The sequence below is a fragment of the Lutra lutra genome, chromosome 4 (genome assembly GCF_902655055.1).
Source record: "Lutra lutra chromosome 4, mLutLut1.2, whole genome shotgun sequence".
Taxonomy (NCBI): Eukaryota; Metazoa; Chordata; class Mammalia; order Carnivora; family Mustelidae; genus Lutra; species Lutra lutra.
The window spans coordinates 173,048,025-173,067,099 of record NC_062281.1 but is presented as its reverse complement, the minus strand read 5'-3'; the positions used below and the strand labels follow the sequence as shown (position 1 = coordinate 173,067,099).

Genomic DNA, 19,075 nt, shown 5'->3' with positions numbered 1-19,075 from the left:
GGACCCCAGGACCCGAGCTGAAGGTAGAGGCTTCAACCCACTGAGCCACCCAGGCGCCCCGAGGTCTCTGAATTTTAGTTCAGTCCCTCTATACAGGACACGTCAGTACCCATTAATTCGAAGGATTTGCCTGATACTTCAAATGTCCACACAGCCTGGTCTTTAATTAATTCAATGGCAATATGGTTGAACTAGAAGAGATTAGAGTATACCAGATAATTTCTTAACAAGCAAGGACCTAGGGAAAATTCTCAGTTAGATTAGCATTCTTTCTTACCCTGCCTGTGCTTCCTTGAGACTCCTCAGGGGTCAAGGAGTTGATGATAGTGGGAAGAAATAGAAACTATAGCCACTACTTCCTGAGCTTTTCCATTGTGCTTGTAGTACTCACAGTGCTTTGTGTTCATGGTCTCGTTTAATTATGGCAACAACACTATGAGATAGCTACTGTGATGGTCCCTGTTGTGTTGGAGAGGACATTTGAAACTACAGAATATAATCATTATATTTCTCTACTGACTTATTAATTTAAAATTTTTATTAAATATTTTAAGCATATAAGGTTTATAGGAAATAACATAATGCTACTATTATACACATCATTCAGCTTTATTTTATCAATGTAGGCAGGCTGAATTAAGAGCACTGGGTGGGGGGGGTCCCTCTAATACCAGTTGACTACGGTCCTTGGCTTTGTTCAGGATAAGAATCATATGGGAGCCAGGAGGAAGTGAGAACAGAGTTCATTGAATAGTAAGTGATAGAGGATAGCAGAGTGTCTGGGAGACTCCAAAAATGAAAAGTAAGTTACTCTGTCACTTGGGGTTATAGTTTTATATTGGAAAGGGTCCATGGTTCATGTTCCTTCAGGAACCCAAGGAAGCCTCTAATCAAAGGTGAGTTTCAGGTGAATAGTAGGTGTTATTCCATAAATCACTGAAGGTAGGGGGTATTGATGCCAGTGTCAGGCAAGGTTTGTTTGAAGCTGATGTCTGTGAATCTGTTTGGGATCGGTTCTTTTTAGATGTTATCAGGTGTTTGGGGCCTAGGATGGAACTTAGAGAATGATTAACTTTCTTCTCTCTGTTTGGAGTGGCAACGTAGCTTCTTTGTTTTATTCAGATGCAAAATGTAGACCTTGAAACAGGACTTAGCACAAGAACAGCAGAAATGGAATCTTTCTAAAATGGTGTCCCCGGCTCCCCCCCCCCTTTTTTTTTTTAATTTTTTTAAGCCCCTGCGCAGGGCCTGAACTCAACAACCCTGAGATCAAGACCTGAGCTACTATCAAGAGTTGGTTGCTTAACCAACTGAGCCACCCAGGCCTCTGGCATATATATATTTGATTTTTTTTTTTAAGATTTTATTTATTTATTTGACAGAGAGATCACAAGTAGACAGAGAGGCAGGCTCCCTGCTGAGCAGAGAGCCTGATCCCAGGACCCTGAGATCATGACTTGAGCCGAAGGCAGAGGCTTAACCCACTGGGCCACCCAGGTGCCCCCATATATATATTTAAAGTAATTTCTACGCTCCCGATGTGGGGTTCAAAGGCACCCCTTGCCATATTTTTTATAGGTTTTTTTGTTAATTTTTTAAAGAAATAAAACATTACAGATAGAATTGAAGATATTCATACCCCCTTGCCATTTCTCTTCCCTCTCTACCCCCAGAGGTAATCATTGTCCTGAATTTTGTGCTGCTTATTCCCATGCATGTTTTTATAATTTAATGATATATATATGTATCCATACACTATATGGTATTATTTCTCTAACAGATTGCAAGGGGAAAAAAAGACGGGGGAATCCGTAGATTAAAATATACAAAACATATCAGCCAGTTGCAGTGTGTGGACTTATTTGGATACTGATTTTTTTTTTTTAAGATTTTATTTATTTATTTGCCAGAGAGAGACATCGAGAGAGGGAACACAAGCAGGGAAATGAGAGAGGGAGACACAGGCTTCCTGTCACGCAGGGAGCCCAGTGTGGGACTTGATCCCAGGACTCTGGGTTCATGACCTGAGCCGAAAGTAGACACTTAATGACTGACCCACCCTGGCGCCCTGGATACTGATTTTTTTTTTTTTAAGATTTTATTTATTTATTTGACAGAGATCACAGGTAGGCAGAGAGAGAGAGGAGGAAGCAGGCGCCCCATGGAGCAGAGAGCCAGATGAGGGGCTCTATCCCAAGACCCTGGGATCATGACCTGAGCCTAAGGCAGAGGCTTTAACCCACTGAGCCACCCAGGTGCCCCATTTTTTTTTTTAAATCTTTTATTTATTTGATAGAGAAACAGCAAGAAAGGGAACACAAGCAGGGAGAGCAGGAGAGGGAGAATCAGGCTTCCCTTTGAGCAGGGAGCCCGATGTGGGGCTCGATCCCAGGACCCTCGGATCATGACCCGAGCCAAAGGCAGACGCTTAACTACTGAGCCACCCAGGTGCCCCCTGATTTTTTTTTTTATCTTTAAAAATAAGACATTTATAAAATAATTGGGTGCCTGAACCATGTATTTTACAGTAAGGAATCCTTTTTATTTATAGATGAAATGATGTGATGCCTGGGATTTGCTTCAAAATAATCCCATAAAGGGGCACCTGGGTGGCTCAGTTGGTTAAGCAGCTGCCTGTGGCTCAGGGTCCTAGGATCTAGCCCCACATGAGGCTCCTGGCTCAGCGGGAAGCCTGCTTCTCCCTCTCCCTCTGCTATTCCCCCTGCTTGTGTGTGTGCTCTTGCTCTCTCTCTCTCTCTCTCAAAACAAATAAATAAAATCTTTAAAAACAAAACAAACAAACCAAGGTAATCTGATGAACTTGGGGAGTGGATGGGATAAGATTTGCTATGGGTTGATAGTTGTTGGTGTTGTGATGGGTATATGGGGGTTTGTTATACTGTTGTTACATTTGTGTATGTTGTAAGTTATGTGTAATAAAAACCTTTTTAAAAGGAGGAAATAAAATTGTGGAGAGAATGACTTGGGTAAATTAAAAGTTATATATGTGCGTGCACGTGCCCGCGCGCGTGTGTGTATACACACACTATTGTTTTGCATGCTTTTGCTCCCAAACGTTGGAACATTCTCTGAAAGAAGCTCAGAAGAGCCAGCTCTGTGCCTCTGGATGTCATGTGGTATAGAGATGGATGCTTTCAGTTGTTGTGAAGGATATTGGTCCTATGCATGCACAATCAAGTTTGCAAGTAAGGATGTTTTTCTTCCAGTGAGATTTGGCCACATTCAGGGAGATATCTCATCTTCTATTCTACTTGGGAAGTCAAGGAAAGCCTGTGTGTAATAAAATGGCTTAAGTTATTTTTGCCAAGGGGGATCAAATGTCCTCTTCAGTGTCTTTATTTTTCATAGTATATTAGAGAGTGTACTGAAATTAAGAGGCTCTGCTGTTTGTTGACGCATCCAGGGCATATCTGTGAGAAGGGTAACAGAGAAGACTTTACTTTTGGAATTAGACCTGTGTTTGGATCCTCGTTCTAGCTTTAATAGGTCTGTGTGCTTGGTTGAGTTACTTGATGCCTCTAACTATAGTTCTTAAGAATGAAGATTTATTGAACTCTTCATTTGGTCATGCCAGCTGCTTGAACTAGACCTTCCTTTTGGAAGGAGTTTGAGTGAGAGTGGAGTTAGTGGCTCAGAAAGGGCTTCTCAGAAATAGAGCTGCTTAACATCAGTGCCTGTGATACTTGCGCTTGGCACCTACAAACTTTAGACTTTTTCTTACTGCAGCCTAAAGCCTAGTCACTGGGCAGAGAAAACTATTTTTCTCTTCGTAGAGGCACCTGCTTCAGTGCCTGCAGTGCCTGGAACTCTCTTAACAATGCTGGAATATTGGTAAAATAACATAAAAAGTCTTAGCAGCCCTAAGTTTAAATAAAAAAGAAAGCTTAGTTTATTTGGCAAGGTCTATGTTAGTTATGTTGAGGAGTTAAATTAGAAGTTTTAAAATGAAGAAGGGGGGCTTGGATGGCTCAGTTGGTTAAGCAGCTGCCTTCGGCTCAGGTCATGATCTCGGAGTCCCTAGATGGAGTCTCTCATCAGGCTCGCAGCTCCACACGGAGTCTGCTTCTTCCCCTGACTTTCTCCCCTCTCATGCTCTCTCTCACTGTTTCTTTCTCTCAAAAATAAATAAATAAAATCTATTAAAAAAGAAAAAAGGTTTTAAAATGGGCGCACCTGGGTGGCTCAGTGGGTTGAGCCTCTGCCTTCAGCTCAGGTCATGATCTCAGGGTCCTGGGATCGAGCCCCGCATTGGGCTCTCTGCTTGGTGGGGAGCCTGCTTCCCCCTCTCCCTCTCCCCACCTCTCTGCTTACTTGTGATCTGTCAAATAAGTAAAATCTAAAAAAGAAAAAAAGTTTTAAAATGTGTTTCACAGTGCCTGGTTTATTATTGGTACTTTATATTTCTTGCTGGCCCATCTCATAAGATGAGTAAATTTAACTAAGTTTCTTCTTTTTAAAAAAATTTTATTTCTTTCCCCTCCAGTTTTATTGAGATATAATTGATACAGTATATTAGTTTAAGGCATACAGTGTAATGATAAATGTACATATTACTAAATGATTACCACAGTAAGAATAGTTAACATATATCCCCGCACATAGTTGTTTTTTTTTTTTTAAGATTTTATTTATTTATTTGACAGAGAGAGATCACAGAGACTAGGCAGAGAGGCAGAGAGAGAGAGAGAAGAGGAAGCAGGCTCCCTGCTGAGCAGAGAGCCGGATGTGGGACTCTATCCCAGGACCCTGAGATCATGACCTGAGCCAAAGGGAGAGGCTTAACCCACTGAGCCACCCAGGCGCCCTCACATAGTTTTTTCCCTTGTAATGAGAACTTTTAAAACCTACTCTTAGCAACTTTCAAATATAAAATACAGTATTGTTAACTATAGTCACCATGTTGTACATTATGTAAATCCTTTCTGACTCTAAAGTTCTGTAATCCTCTCCTCCTTTCTCTAGAACTTTATTGTTCATACCATTTTATATTTTCTCATATTGGTGCATAACTTTCAATTTATTGCCCTAGGAGGATTATACTTTTTTAAGTAGGCTCCACGCTGGGCTTGGAGCCCAATGTGGGGCTCGAACTCACAACCGTGAGATCAAGACTTGAGCCCAGATCAAGAGTTGGACACTTAACTGACTGAGCCACCCAGGTACCCAGATTATATGTTCTTTAAGGATGGAAAATGTATCTTTATTTTTTATTTTATTTTTAAAGATTTTATTTATTTGAGAGAGAGACAGATCATGAGAGGGGAGAAGGTCAGAGGGAGAAGAAAACTCCCTGTGGAGTTGCCCGATATGGGACTGGATCCCAGGACTCTGGGATTATGACCTGAACCAAAGGCAGTTGCTTAACCAACTGAGCCACCCAGATGCCCTGTATCTTTATTTTTTAAGAAGCCACAAAGAAACATGTTATCTTGCTCAGTGCTCAGAAAATGTTTTCTGAAAGAATGCATGAACTAAAGCTAGAATTCAGGATGTGGAGGGAAAGCGAGGTGGGAAAGTCCTAGAAGGCACTTTCCAAATTTATTGAGTTTAGTGTTTCGGCATTTCTTACAGCTTCTCAGATGTTGACATGATATGTGAAATATAAGGTTTTAATCACCTTCCCATCTAGAAAATAATTTAGGTCCATCACTGTTTAAAAGCTAGGTTTTAATTGTATAAATAATATACAGGTACTCAAGTAGAATGACACTGAAGTCTCCTCTTGACCTCTCTCAGTTCCCTCATAGGTTTTAACAATCATCAGTTCTGTTTATATTTTTCTGTTCTTTGCATTTATATATAAATTGAAAATGAGACTTCAGTATGTTTGATCATGATTAACTTGTAGGTCTTGGTGGAATCTTAGACATAGCCTGGTCCCCATTTTATAAATGAGGAAACAAATCCAAATGGTTAAGTGGCTTATGTAAATTATCACAGCTGGTTAGTGACAGAACCAGGACTACAAGCAAGATCTCAGTACTCCAAGCCAGTATTCATTTTGCTGGAGCAAATGATATTCTTAAGAAAGTACAAAATTGTTGGGAGGAACAAAGCTAGTTCCTTAGTTGCATAATTTTTCCTCTAAAGATTTTTTTGATGTTCTTGACTCAAAATCCAACTTTCTGGTATTTAAAAAAATCAAGATCAAAATTAATAGGTGGAGCACCTTAAAGCATAATACAGTTGACTTTGTAATTAGCAGAGTTGAAAGTGATGAGAAGATCCTCTAATTTTCTTTGTGCCTGCAGGAAGGTGGGAGTCAATCATTTTGACAAGTCTCCTGAAAGGAACAGCTAGCGGGAGCTGAAACCTTTTCCCATTTGGTCTCGTGGCAGAGATCACACCAGCAGCTCCACACAGTATGGAAGACAATTCTTATATTCTTAAAGTTTTGTGTGTTTTTTTTTTTTTAATTTCAGAAGTTGTACATTTGTTTTTTTCTAAACTATAAACTATAAGAATCCAAACCTTTTACATAATATATATTTGTTTTATTTGTATGTTGTGGATATCATTCCATGATAGTATATACTGCTCTACTTCATTATGTTTTTAAATAGTTTTAAAGTATTCCATAGTATGAATGTACCATGATTTCACTGAGCAGTTCTGGTGATGGACATTTAGGTTGTCTCTAATATTTGGCTATTTTAAATAATGTTGCTTTGAACATCCTTATAAATGTATCTATGTGCATTTGTATAGGTGCTGCTGCAGGAAGAATTCACAGAATTGAAATTGTGGGGTCAAATGGTATTGCAGATTACTCTCCACAAAATACTGTGCTGACTTAACACTCTTTGATACTGATAGTGTTTGAGGATGCTTGTTTTCTACATCCTTATCAACTTACATATTATGGCATCTTAATTTTCACTATTTTGTTAGGAAGAAAAGTCTGTCACTGTTCTAATGTGTATTTCCATGATTCTGGTAAGGTTAAATATCTTAAAATTATTTCTCATGTTACAAGTCACAATGCAAAGAATTTGAAATATAGGGACACCACCACTGTAGAACAGATACAGGGGTAATTCGTGTTCCTCAGTGAGACTGCCTCTTATTTTTCCAGATATGACGTGCTCACTAATGTCCTCTGAACAGTCTTCTGGAACTTCTCTCTTGCCTAAAGACAATGCCCCATTTTCTTGGGGTTCCTTGGATGAGGATGGGTTGGATGACTCCTTGCTGGATCTGTCTGAGGGAGAAGAAGATGATGGCCATTTCAGTTTCACAGAGGAAGATATTCAAGAGCTCTTGAAGGATGACGACCTTAAAGATGATAGCAGGCGTGTTGAGAAAGGAGATAAAGGGAGTCAAATTCTATTTGACTCTTCCCAAGAGAAAAATTCATTGTACAGCTTGGGACCAGTAGCTGAGACCTCTGGCCTCTTAAAACTACCTCAACTAAGTACATCAGTTGGTCATGGACGAACTCCTGCTAAACCATTAAACAGACACTTTGCACTAGAAAAGAATCTTATAAAAATAACAGTTGTTACACCATTTGATCCAACAGTTTGTGATGCTGTGCTTGATAAGGACAAGACTGATTCATTCAAAGATACTGAAAAACCTTCCTCCCTTGGGGAAGAGATGAGAAAAGATGGTCTTAGCCCAAATGAGAGCAAACTCTGCACTGAGTCTGAAGGGATTGATCCCAGTAATTCTGCTTGGGATGTGCCCCCACTCTCTTCTCCTTCAGACAGTGACTTTGAACAAACTATGTCTGATAAAAATATACTTGAGAGTAAGAGACCTACACCTGTAGTCTCTCAGATCGTGGACCATTCAGAGACTCCTAATATGGAGTCATCCTGGAAAAATGGATCACATAAATCAAATTGCGAAGTGAGGTTTCCGGTTGTTTCCAGTTCATCAAACAAAGTAAGTATATTTTTTCAAGGTAGATAGAAAAATTATTTTCACTTAAAGCTGTATAGCAGAACTTTGTATTCATCAAACAAATTGGGATTTGAATCCTGACTAGAACTGTGACCTTGGGAAAAGTGTTTAGCCTGTTTCCTTGTATTTCTTACCCATGTATTGTACTAAATAATACTTCACAGTATAGTAAGGATTAATGAAATAATATATTTATAGTAATTGGTATATAATATTAAATTATTACTTACTGAATAATTACTAAGGTAATGATGATTTTACTATTATTTCCCCTTTCTTTGGGTTTCAGCTTAATTCTCAATCTCTGGTGCCATACTAAAATGAGGCACAGCACCTGATTAGCTCCTGAAGAGCTGAAAAAGCTTAGGCAATTTACCTAACCTCTTTGAGCCTGATTCCCTGTTTATCAAATGGGCATACCACTTAGGGTTTCTTTCTTTTCCTTAAAATTACAATCACTATCTCATTTAAAGTATCTGTCATTGTGCCTGGTACATAGGGTTCAGAAATATGCCTCTGTAGCCTTTATTAAGAATATGTCCATAAATAGTGTTTTCAGCTTTTTCCTTATAATTATCTTTCCTTCTGCTCTGAACGAAAGCAGGATGTTCTTGACAAGGATTCGGGGAGGCTGAAAGTCAGTGAGAGAAGACTAGGCAAAGTCATTCCTGTTCTGCAAAACAAAAGAAGGTAACAGTATGATAATATTCTGATTTCTATTGGTTCTGTTCAGTTTCTTTCTTTCCCACCTCAGTTCTCCCTTAGTGTAGAATAAAACCATGTACCAGGTGTAAGCATACTTTTAAGTGCTGGGACCACTAACGCATAGCGTTAGGTGTGACCTTGGGCAAGTCACATGACCTGTGACTTCAGTTTATTTGTCAACAAATGAGGCTAAGGATGCCTTCTCCGATGCCTCACAAAGTTATTTTGGGAATAAAAGAGACTTATTAGTGAAAGCACTGTATAAATGTAAGATTTCTTTTCCTGTGCATCCGGAAGCTTGGTCATAGATACGACAGGAGGTTAGAATAATTTTTTTTTTTAAAGATTTTATTTATTTTTATTTGACAGAGATCACAAGCAGGCAGAGAGGCAAGGCGCAGGCAGGAGGGTGGGGTGGGGGGGAAAGCAGGTTCCCCGCTGAGCAGAGAGCCCAATGTGGGGCTTGATCCCAGGACCCTGAGATCATGACCTGAGCCAAAAGCAGAGGCTTAACCCATTGAGCCACCCAGAAGCCCCTAATTTTAACACAGATATTAAAATACAATTACGTAGAAAATCCTTTTGTTATCTCGCCCAATTTGAATGCAACTGTCCTTGGGGAAAAATTCTAGTGGAGACTGTTGATTTGGGTCATCTTTTCGGTCTGTTCTCTTGTTGCCAGGAGATGGCAGTGTCTCTACATGGGCCTTCTCAATTAACAAAGCTGTTTTTTTATGTTGAATCGGATTGGCTTCCTTATAATGAGATTTAAAAAAAATTTTTGATTACACAGATACTGAGTCTTTCTGCTTAAAATTTTTTATTTTTTTAAGATTTTTATTTAAGATTTTATATATTTATTTGACAGAGAAAGAGAGAGGAAGAGAGTGCACAAGCAAGGGGGAGTGACAGGCAGAGGGAGAGGGAGAAGCAGATTCACTGCTGAGAAGAGAGCCCAATTCAGGGCTCCATCCTAGGACTCTTTGATCATGACCTGAGCCAAAGGCAGATGCTTAACTGACTGAACCTCCCACACACCCCACTGCTTTAAATTTTCAAAAATATATTAAAAATAAGGCTAAAGTCCCCTTTGACTATGCTCCATAATGCCAGTTTTTTGGTTTTTTGTTTTGTTTTGTTTGTATAATTGAGGGAAACTTTGTGACTTACTTAACAGTGGAAATTATACCAAGGAGCCAAGTCAGGCTACTTGGGACAGTTATGTACTTACTATCTCAATATTCTCTTCCACTGACTCCACAGTTATCAGTGCAATAAGGGTGAGCAAGGGCCAGACATTGTTCTTGCCAAGGTCACCAGTGTTCTAATTGCCACATCCAGCTGGTTCTTTTTAGTCTTTATCTCATTAAGGTTTTCTGTGGCTCTGTCAAGTTAGCTATGTCCTGATTAACCTTGAATTACTCAACAAGTGCTTTCTTTCTCTAGGGACTAGGTAATCTTCACTTTCTTACGCCTTGTTAGCAGGAGTTTGTATCTGTTTCTCATCTTCCTTTTTACCTTATCTCCATACTTGATTTCAGCTTTATACTGGGTGACTAATAATGTTTTCAGTCACTGGATCTTAAAAGAGTATTTTGCCTCTGAAAGTTAGTTGTTCTAACTAATCAGCAATATATGAGTTCTCTCTACAAAGCACTATACTCATGGTTCTAATGGACTGTTTTTCCTCCTGATTTGCTTTGTTCAAGGACTAATGTTTCGACGTTTTCACAGTCAGATCTAGAAAAGCAGAAGGAAAGTTATCTCAAGGAAGTCATTGCTCATATAACACACCCGAAGGACACTAACCAAGGTAACATGGTAGAATGGCCTGTGAAAGATGTGATGGGATTTTTCTTTTTTCCAGTGTAATATGAATTAAACTGGGAGATTATTTTGAGTTTTCTTAAACTGATGAGAGAGAGAACTTTCTTACCCACAGATTTTTACTTGAAGGGATTGCCTAACCAAGTAAGATCCTAAGTGGTTTGGCTAACCAGTATTAGAGGGGATCTAAGGGGACTCATACCAGTACCTGAAGAGTGCTTCCCCCATGGTTGAGGGTTGTAACCAGACCCATAGTTTTTGGATAGGGAATTTTTTGTTGGAAAAATAGAAGTGGATGACCAGGGGCTGCTTAGTAATCATTAGTTTTTTATTTAGAATTATTTCTTTTCCCTGTTTCCTTCAGGATTTAAATGTAAAAAGCAAGCATTTCAAATACGATTTTGCATCTTGACATTTGAATAAAAGCTCTTAAAAGGTTTTGACTACCTTCCAAATTCTTCAAGCTGACTTCTCCCTGGCTCACTAAAAGCTCTTAGAAACCAAAATGACTGGGTTCTTTCTCCAGCCCTCAAGAGATGATTGTCTATGTTATTATTCATTCTGGACTAGTAGCTGATGGGAAAACTCCTAAAGGGAGGGGAACTTGTGGGCTCTAATGAAGGTGCCGAGATCAGAGAGGTACTGATAAAAAGGATTCTTTCTCATAAAGATTGCTCCATATTCCGTCATCTTCAGCTTCTTTGTTCATTAAGCCAGCCTTTCTCAATCACTTTCAGTGGCGCTAGGTTTGAAGATTAGGGATTGGAAATATAAAGAGGACCGAAATAGGGTCCTGGCTCTCTAGGAATTGATAGCTCACAGAAGGAAAAGATAATTATACCACAATATTGATTTGAATATCTCTAATCAGTAAATATATAATTCTAATAGAATTATATATAAAGTGCACTAGGAGCAAGGAAGAAGCACTTCTGTTTGTGTTTGGGGAAAGTAGAAGATGGGGAAGAGGGATGATCTAGCTAGTCTCCATGGGGAAGATAATTGTGTTACTAGAAGATCTGTCATAAATCACCAGGAAGAGTTTTAGGGGAACTTTTGGCTAAAAGATTCAGAGAAGATGCCCCTTTCCTTACAAATCTTTAATTATTTAGTAGTTTTAGAACTACATCGGCCAGAAGAATTTTTTATTCCAGGTCCTTTTATTTTTTAGTCACAGATTTCATTAAGCATTCAAACGCTACTACTTGTACTGATTGCTCAGCCCTCTGTGAGCTCTCTTTGTTTGAACTATTTTAAAGGTCTGGTGGAACTAGAGACACTCCTCTCCCTTGGAGAGGGGCTTGGACCCCCTTCACCTGGGTCAGTGATTGGAGGGGCAGATTAAAAGAACTTTGTGTATGTTTAACCTCTGTGGAAGAGACTTGGACATTGCTTTTCCCTCTCTGAAGTGACTTTCTTTTATGTCCTAGGCAATTCGGAATGATGATATCCAATTACATTTTCCTTTCTCCCATCCAGGTACTAACCAGGCCTGACCCTGCTTAGCTTCCGAGATCAGACGCATTTTCCTTTCTCATTTGGGGCATTTAGAAAAGAAAATTTCACAAGAAAAGCTGTGAGCAGCTGCTCATGTTTGTAGCATCTTTTCTAGTCTCTTTCCCATTCAGCAGTCCTTCTCCCACGACACCATAATAATTTATATCCCACAAGGAAGAACTAGGATAATGCAGATAGAGTAGACAGCATACTTTAGTGGTTGGGAAAGTAAAGTCTAGTCTAGAGTTAACGTCTGGGTGCTTTTCCTAGCTCCACTGCTTATTGGCTGTGTGACCTTGAGCCAATAAAACTCCGTTTTCTCATTTGCAAAATGGGTATAATAATGAGGCTTAACATATATGAAAATTTAGGTACAAATGTAATGATAGAACAGTACCTAGCTCTGGTCGCCAACATGTATTGAATGCTTGGTATTATTTGCAAGAAAGGGTATCCTTTCACACTGAAGTTTTTATAGGTAAAATTGTGTGATGCCAGGTATTGGTTTTCAAATTTTGAAAAACAAAAACAAAAACCGAAACTGTGAAAAATGAGAGGAAACAGCTTTAACAAAATGTTGGTGAATGAAGCTCAGTAATAGTTATGTGTGGGGTCATTATGTTATTTTCTACTTTGTATTTGAAAAAATAACCATAATAAAAAGTTATTTTTTTAAAAAGTGCATCTTTTAGGGGATTCCTTTTTGATGTCTAAGAATTGTGAACATCACCAGTTATTCTGAAAACTTCACAGGCATCCACTGCTTGCTTCTGCTTTCTAGGAACCTAGTATGATACCATGTTCTTGTGTTCCTTCCCACTGCCCACTATTCGTGCATTCAGAGTTTAAAGATTATATACTCATTTGCAAAGGGAGAGTGGGGGGCATATTTCATTGCTCCTCTATTTATATATGAAGTAAAGAGCAGCCAGAAGCAAACAGAGGAAGCATATAGTGCCTCCTGTCCTTTTTGATACGTATAGTGCTGTGTCACCTTGGAAAAGTATAATTATTCAAGTTCTTTATTAGATACAGAGAAATTAAAATTAGTAGATTGAAATGGAGTTGCTGCCAATTCCGTTTGAATCCTTTCCATTAGGTTAGTCGTCTTTCACTTTGTCAATAATGTGTATGTTACTGATCTAGAATATGATAATGTGAATCATCCTTCAGCTTCATTATTCTAGTATCTCTTTTTAGTTTAATGCCACATGAGTCTCTTAATAGCATTCAGAAAGAAATACGAACAACTTCTTCCTGACATTCCAGCTCATGGAAAACTTTATATGGAATAATAAATTCTTAGAATAGAAAAGGTCATTAAGATCTTCTCTTTACTCTCCTAACATATAAATCTTTTCTGCATATCTTTGTCCAGTGACCATTCAGCCTTTGCTTAGAGTTCTAATAATGCAAAACTCATTAAATCATGAAGCAGGCCATTCATTGCTTAAAAAATTCTAATTCTTAGAAAAGTGATTTCTTACATTGAACCGAACTGCTTCCCTGTAGTTTCCAGTGGTAGTTTCTAGTTCAGCCCTCTGGGAACACAAAAAATAGCTATTACCTTCCAAATACTTAATGTATTCTAAGTACCTTTTCATGTTAAATATCTCAAGATTTTTAATGATTAGAAAGTATTATATAATTTATTATTCCATCTTGGATAATTAGGTTGTCCCATTTTCATTAGTAATGCTGCAGTGAACATTCTGGTCAATAAATATTTATGTACAACTCTTATTTCTATAGGATGAATACCTAGAAGTGGAATTGCTGGGTAAAGTATATAAATATTTTGAAAACCTCTGTTACATGTTACCAGACTGTCCTGCCCCCAAAAATTGTATTAATTTTTATTGTCACCAATTTGATAGGTAAATTTTAACATACTTTGTTTTAATAATTAGTGAGGTTAAACACTTTTTATTGATGTTTTTTAAAATATGTATTTAATTATAATTTTTAAAAATCATCTAATACCTAGTTTGTATTCCAGTTTCCCCAGTTGTCCCAAAAATGTCTTCTTATATTGTTCAAACAGGATCTAACCAAGGTTCACATGTTTAATTATTGTCTCCTTAGTCTCTCTTAATCTAGGTCACTTGTTTGTAGATTGTCTCACATTATGAATTGTGTCTGATTGTTTCCCTGTGGTGTCATTTAACTTGTTCCTCTATTTGCCTGTATTTCCTATGAAATGGAAGTTGGATGTAGAGGAGGGATTAGATTCAGAGTAAGCATTTCTGGCTGGTGTAATTCATAGGTACTGTTGTGTGTTCATCCTGTATCATACTGGGGGCACCACCTTATGACAGGTGATCTAATAGTGATGCTAAGTTTGATAACTTGGTTAAAGTGTTAACTGCCACGGGGCACCTGGGTGACTCAATCCTTATGCGTCTGCCTTCAGCTCGGGTCATGATTCCGGGGTCCTGGGATCGAGCCCTGCATGAGGCTCCCTGGTCTGCAGGAAGCCTGCTTCTCCCTCTCCCACTGCCCTTGCTTGTGTTCCCTCTTTTGCTGTCTCTCTCTGTCAAATAAATAAATAAAATCTTTTAAAAAACAACAAAACAAATGAGAAACCAACGAGCCTTTTTCCTTCCCTGTAGTCCTGGTAACCACCATACTGCTTTCTGTTTCTATGAATTTGCCTATTTTAGATACTTTGTGTAAGTGGAATCAAACAGTACTCTTCATTTTGTGACTGGCTTATTTCATTTAGCATAATGTCCTCGAGGTTTATCTGTGTTGTAGCATGTGCCAGAATTTCCTTCCTTTTTATGGCTGACTAATGTACCACACTTTATCCATTTATCCTTCAGTGGACACTTGAGTTGCTTCCACCTCTTGGCTGTTGTGAATGGTACTGCTTTGAACTTGGGTGCTTATCTGCTAGAGATACCTATCTCCTCAAGACCCTGCTTTCAGTTCTTTTGGATTTATGCCCAGAAGAATTGTTAGATCATATGGTAGTTCTTCTTTGAATTTTTTGAGGAACCTCCTTACTCTTTGACACAGTGGTTGTACTATTTTATAACCCCACCAATAGTGTACAAGGGTTCATTTTCTCTGCATCCCCACCAACGCTTATTATTTTCTGTTTTCTGGTAGTAGTTGCCTTAAATGGTTGTTCTATCCATATCCGTCAGTATTACAGCTATGTGAATATTGCTCACTGCAAAGTCAGTAGTATACTGTGGTTTCAAACATTTTCTTGAATCATTTGTTTTTAATGGAGTGGTTCATGGCCTCACTTATTTTTTAAACTATGAGTTAATTTATCACTTTTTTTTTTTTACAAATGCAACTTACTTCCTTATCTATGTTGCCTGTGTGTCTGTGTCGTGCCCCTCCACAAATGTTCAGACATACCCAGTAATCTATCAATTCCTTTAAAATTTCTTCTGGAAACCTTTCTAGAGCCTTGTGTTCTGCTCCAATCTATACTGTTTGTTCTCTAGCCTTGCTGCAGAGCTGTCATCCTAGTGTTTGCCTTTGCTGCCCTTCTGGGTTGAATCCTGTTCTAGATCCCCATTTCTTTTTTTTTTTTTTTTTTTTAAGATTTTATTCATTTATTTGATAGAGATCACAAGTAGGTAGAGAGGCAGGCAGAGAGAGAGGAGGAAGCAGGCTCCCTGTGGAGCAGAGAGCCCGATGTGGGGCTTGATCCCAGGACCCTGAGATCATGACCTGAGCCAAAGATAGAGGCTTTAACCCACTGAGCCACCCAGGCACCCCTAGATCCCCATTTCTTCCTCTTGATCTGTTTTAGTGGAGCACATTCTTTGAGAATTTCTAAGAAAGTGATAGATAAATTTGGGTGGCCCTTCCATATCTGAAAACATCTCTTTCCTCATACTTGATTGGTAGTTTGGTATAGAATTCTAAATTCAGGGGCGCCTGGGTGGCTCAGTGGGTTAAGCCACTGCCTTCGGCTCAGGTCATGATCTCAGGGTCCTGGGATCGAGTCCCGCATCGGGCTCTCTGCTGACAGGGAGCCTGCTTCCCTCTCTCTCTCTCTCTCTCTCTCTGCCTGCCTGCCTCTCTACTTGTGATCTCTCTCTGTCAAATAAATAATAAATAAAATCTTTAAAAAAAAAAAAAGAATTCTAAATTCAAAGTCATTTTTCCTCAGAGTTTTGAAGGCATATATCTAATGTTCTTGTAAGAAGTCTGTTATTGGGGGGCCTGGGTGGCTCAGTGGGTTAAAGCCTCTGCCTTCGGCTCAGGTCATGATCCTGGGGTCCTGGGATCGAGCCCTGCGTCGGGCTCTCCACTCCGCAGGGAGCCTGCTTCCTCCTCCTCTCTCTGCCTGCCTCTCTGCCTACTTGGAATCTCTTTCTGTCAAATAAATAAATAAAAATCTTTTTTTTTTTTTAGATTTTTTTTTTTTTTATTTGATAGAGAGCACAAGCAGGCAGAGAGGCAGGCAGAGGCAGAGAGAGAAGCAGGCTCCCCACTGAGCAAGGAGCCCGATGCGGGGCTTGATCCCAGGACCCTGAGATCGTGACCCCAGCCGAAGGCAGCGGCTTAACCCACTGAGCCACCCAGGCGCCCCTAAATAAATAAAAATCTTAAAAAAAAAAAAAAAGTCTGTTATTATAGTCACAATACTTATAATTTAATTTTTATTCCTTTTAATGTAACCTGTTTTTTTCTTTCTGGAAAGTTCTTAGTTTTCTTTTTATCCATTATTTTATGCAAATTATTCCACTTGCTGGGACATTTTCTTCTTACTGACTACTTTCATATTCACATTTATGATTTCTAAGAGTTTTTTTCCTTTTTTGTTCCCTTTGCATATTATGTTCTTATTTTATGAACTAATTGCTTATCTCAAGATTTTTTCTTTCTTTCTTCTTTTTTTTGGGGGGGGGGGTTTGTTTAAAGAATTTATTTATTTATTTGAGAGGGAGAAAGAGAGAGCGCCCAAGAACAGGAGGAGAGAGAAGCATATGGGACCCAATCCCAGGACACTGGGATCATGACCTGAGCAAAAGGCAGTTGCTTAACTAACTGAACCATGAGGTGCCTCGATTTTCTTTTTTGAGTAATAAGTCAGATATAGTAAACTGCACAAAATTAACATGTACAACTTGTTGAGTTTTGACATTTCTATACACCCATGAAACTAACTGCAATTAAGATAAATATACCACACCACAAAGTTTCTTTGTCCCTCTTTGTAATTCCTCCTTCCTGCCTTTCCTTGCCCAGGCAACCACTGATCTGCTGTTACTATAGTTTATAATTTCTAGAATTTTATGTAAATGGAATCATATAGTATATATACTAGCTTATTTCTCAAAGCATAATTATTTTGAAATTCATAATTTTGTTGATAGTTTATTCCTTTGTCATTGCTGAGTAGTATTCCATTATAGAAATATACCACAATTTGTTTATCCATTCACCTATTGATGGGCATTTGGGTTGTTTCCAAATTTTGCCTATTAAAAATAAAGTTGTTATGAATATTCATGTACAAATCTTTGTATGGATATGCTTTCATTTTTCTTGAGTAAAAATCTAGGGGTAAAATGACTGGGCCATATAGTAGGTATATGTTAGCATGAAGTTTTTAAGAAACTACCAAACCTGGGACATCTAGGTGGCTAAGTCTGTTAACCATCTGACTGTTGATTTCAGCTCAGGTCACAGTCTTAGGGTAGTGAGATTGAGTCCCAAGTTGGGCTCCATGCTCAGCGGGGAGTGCTTGAGATTTTCTCCGTCTGCCCCTCTCCCAGCTCATGCACACACACTCTCTCTCTCTCCAATAAATAAATCTTTAAAAAAAAACCCCAAACCACCAAACTTTTCCAAAGTGGTTGTACTATTTTATATTCTCACCAGCAGTATATGCTCCCATCCTTATGAAGGATTGTTCATTGACAGTATATAGAAATTCAGGTGATTTTTATACATTGATCTTATTCTGCAGCCTTGCTAATAAACTCTGCTTGTTACTTTGGTGCCTTTTTTGTCCATCACCTCAGTTTCTCTATCTGTGATCATGTCATTAGCAAATAATCAGATTTTTACTTGTTCCTTTCCAATTTGGATGCCTTTTATTTAATTTTTTTGCCATATTGCCCTAGCTAGAACCGCCAGTATAATGCTTAATACAAGTAATACAGGTAACTTGTTGCTGATCTTAGCAGGAAAGCATTTAGTCTTTAATTGTTACGTTAACTAGTATGTTAGTTGTATCTCCTAGATACCCTTTATCAAATTTGCAGTGTTCTCTCCTGTTTATAGATTGTTGAGAGTTTTATTAGAAATGGATATTGGGGGGCGCCTGGGTGGCTTAGTGGGTTAAGCCGCTGCCTTCGGCTCAGGTCATGATCTCAGGGTCCTGGGATCGAGTCCCACGTCGGGCTCTCTGCTCAGCAGGAAGCCTGCTTCCCTCTCTCTCTCTCTCTGCCTGCCTCTCCGTCTACTTGTGATCTCTCTCTGTCAAATAAATAAATAAAATCTTAAAAAAAAAAAAATGGATATTGGATTTTGTCAAATACTTTCTCTGCGTCTGTTAAAGTGATCATACAGTGTTGTTGTGTTTTTTAAAGTCCATTAATTGGAGAATGATATTTGATTTTCTAGTGTTAAGCCAGTGGTACATTTCTGGTTTTCATGCATTCTGCACTTGGTCTTAAAGTATTATCCTTTTAAAGTAATAGCATTGGGTTGACTTGCTAAAATTTTATTATGCATTTTTGCATCTGCCTCAATAAGGGATATTGGTCTATACTTGTAATTTTTTTTAGAAGTTTATTTCTTTATTTTTTTTAATGTTTTGTTTATTTATTTGACAGAGACAGCTAGAGAGGGAATACAAGGAAACACAGGGAAAGGGGGAGAGGGAGAAGCAGGCTTCCTGCTGAGTAGGGAGCCTGATGCGGGGCTGGATCCCGGGACCCTGGGATCATGACCTGAGCTGAAGGCAGATACTTAACAACTGAACCACCCAGGCGCCCCTGTACTTACAATTTCTTGATTTGGTCTTGGTATCAGAGTAATGCTGGCCTCACAGAATGAATTGGGAAGTATTTCTACCTCTTCATATTTTCTGCAAGAGTTTGTATAGAAGATTTGGTATCTCTTTTTGGGTAAGCTT

The 19,075-nt window shown here is 38.7% G+C and overlaps 1 protein-coding gene across 8 annotated transcripts in view; it reads left to right on the top strand.

The window, feature by feature from the left end:
* The window catches only part of S100PBP (S100P binding protein), a 40,788-nt gene that overhangs the window by 2,463 nt on the left and 19,250 nt on the right, over positions 1-19,075 (top strand). For 2 of the 8 annotated variants that reach the window (XM_047727813.1, XM_047727811.1), the window contains exons 2-5: positions 6,273-6,383; positions 7,097-7,911; positions 8,531-8,619; positions 10,344-10,447. In XM_047727813.1, coding sequence (XP_047583769.1) covers positions 7,099-7,911; positions 8,531-8,619; positions 10,344-10,447 — 1,006 coding nt within the window. In that variant the 5' untranslated portion in view covers positions 6,273-6,383; positions 7,097-7,098. Of the gene's footprint in view, positions 1-5,118; positions 5,181-6,272; positions 6,384-7,096; positions 7,912-8,530; positions 8,620-10,343; positions 10,448-13,710; positions 13,739-19,075 lie in introns of those variants that run through there. The other 6 variants (XM_047727816.1, XM_047727812.1, XM_047727815.1 and 3 more) reach the window with 6 other exon arrangements.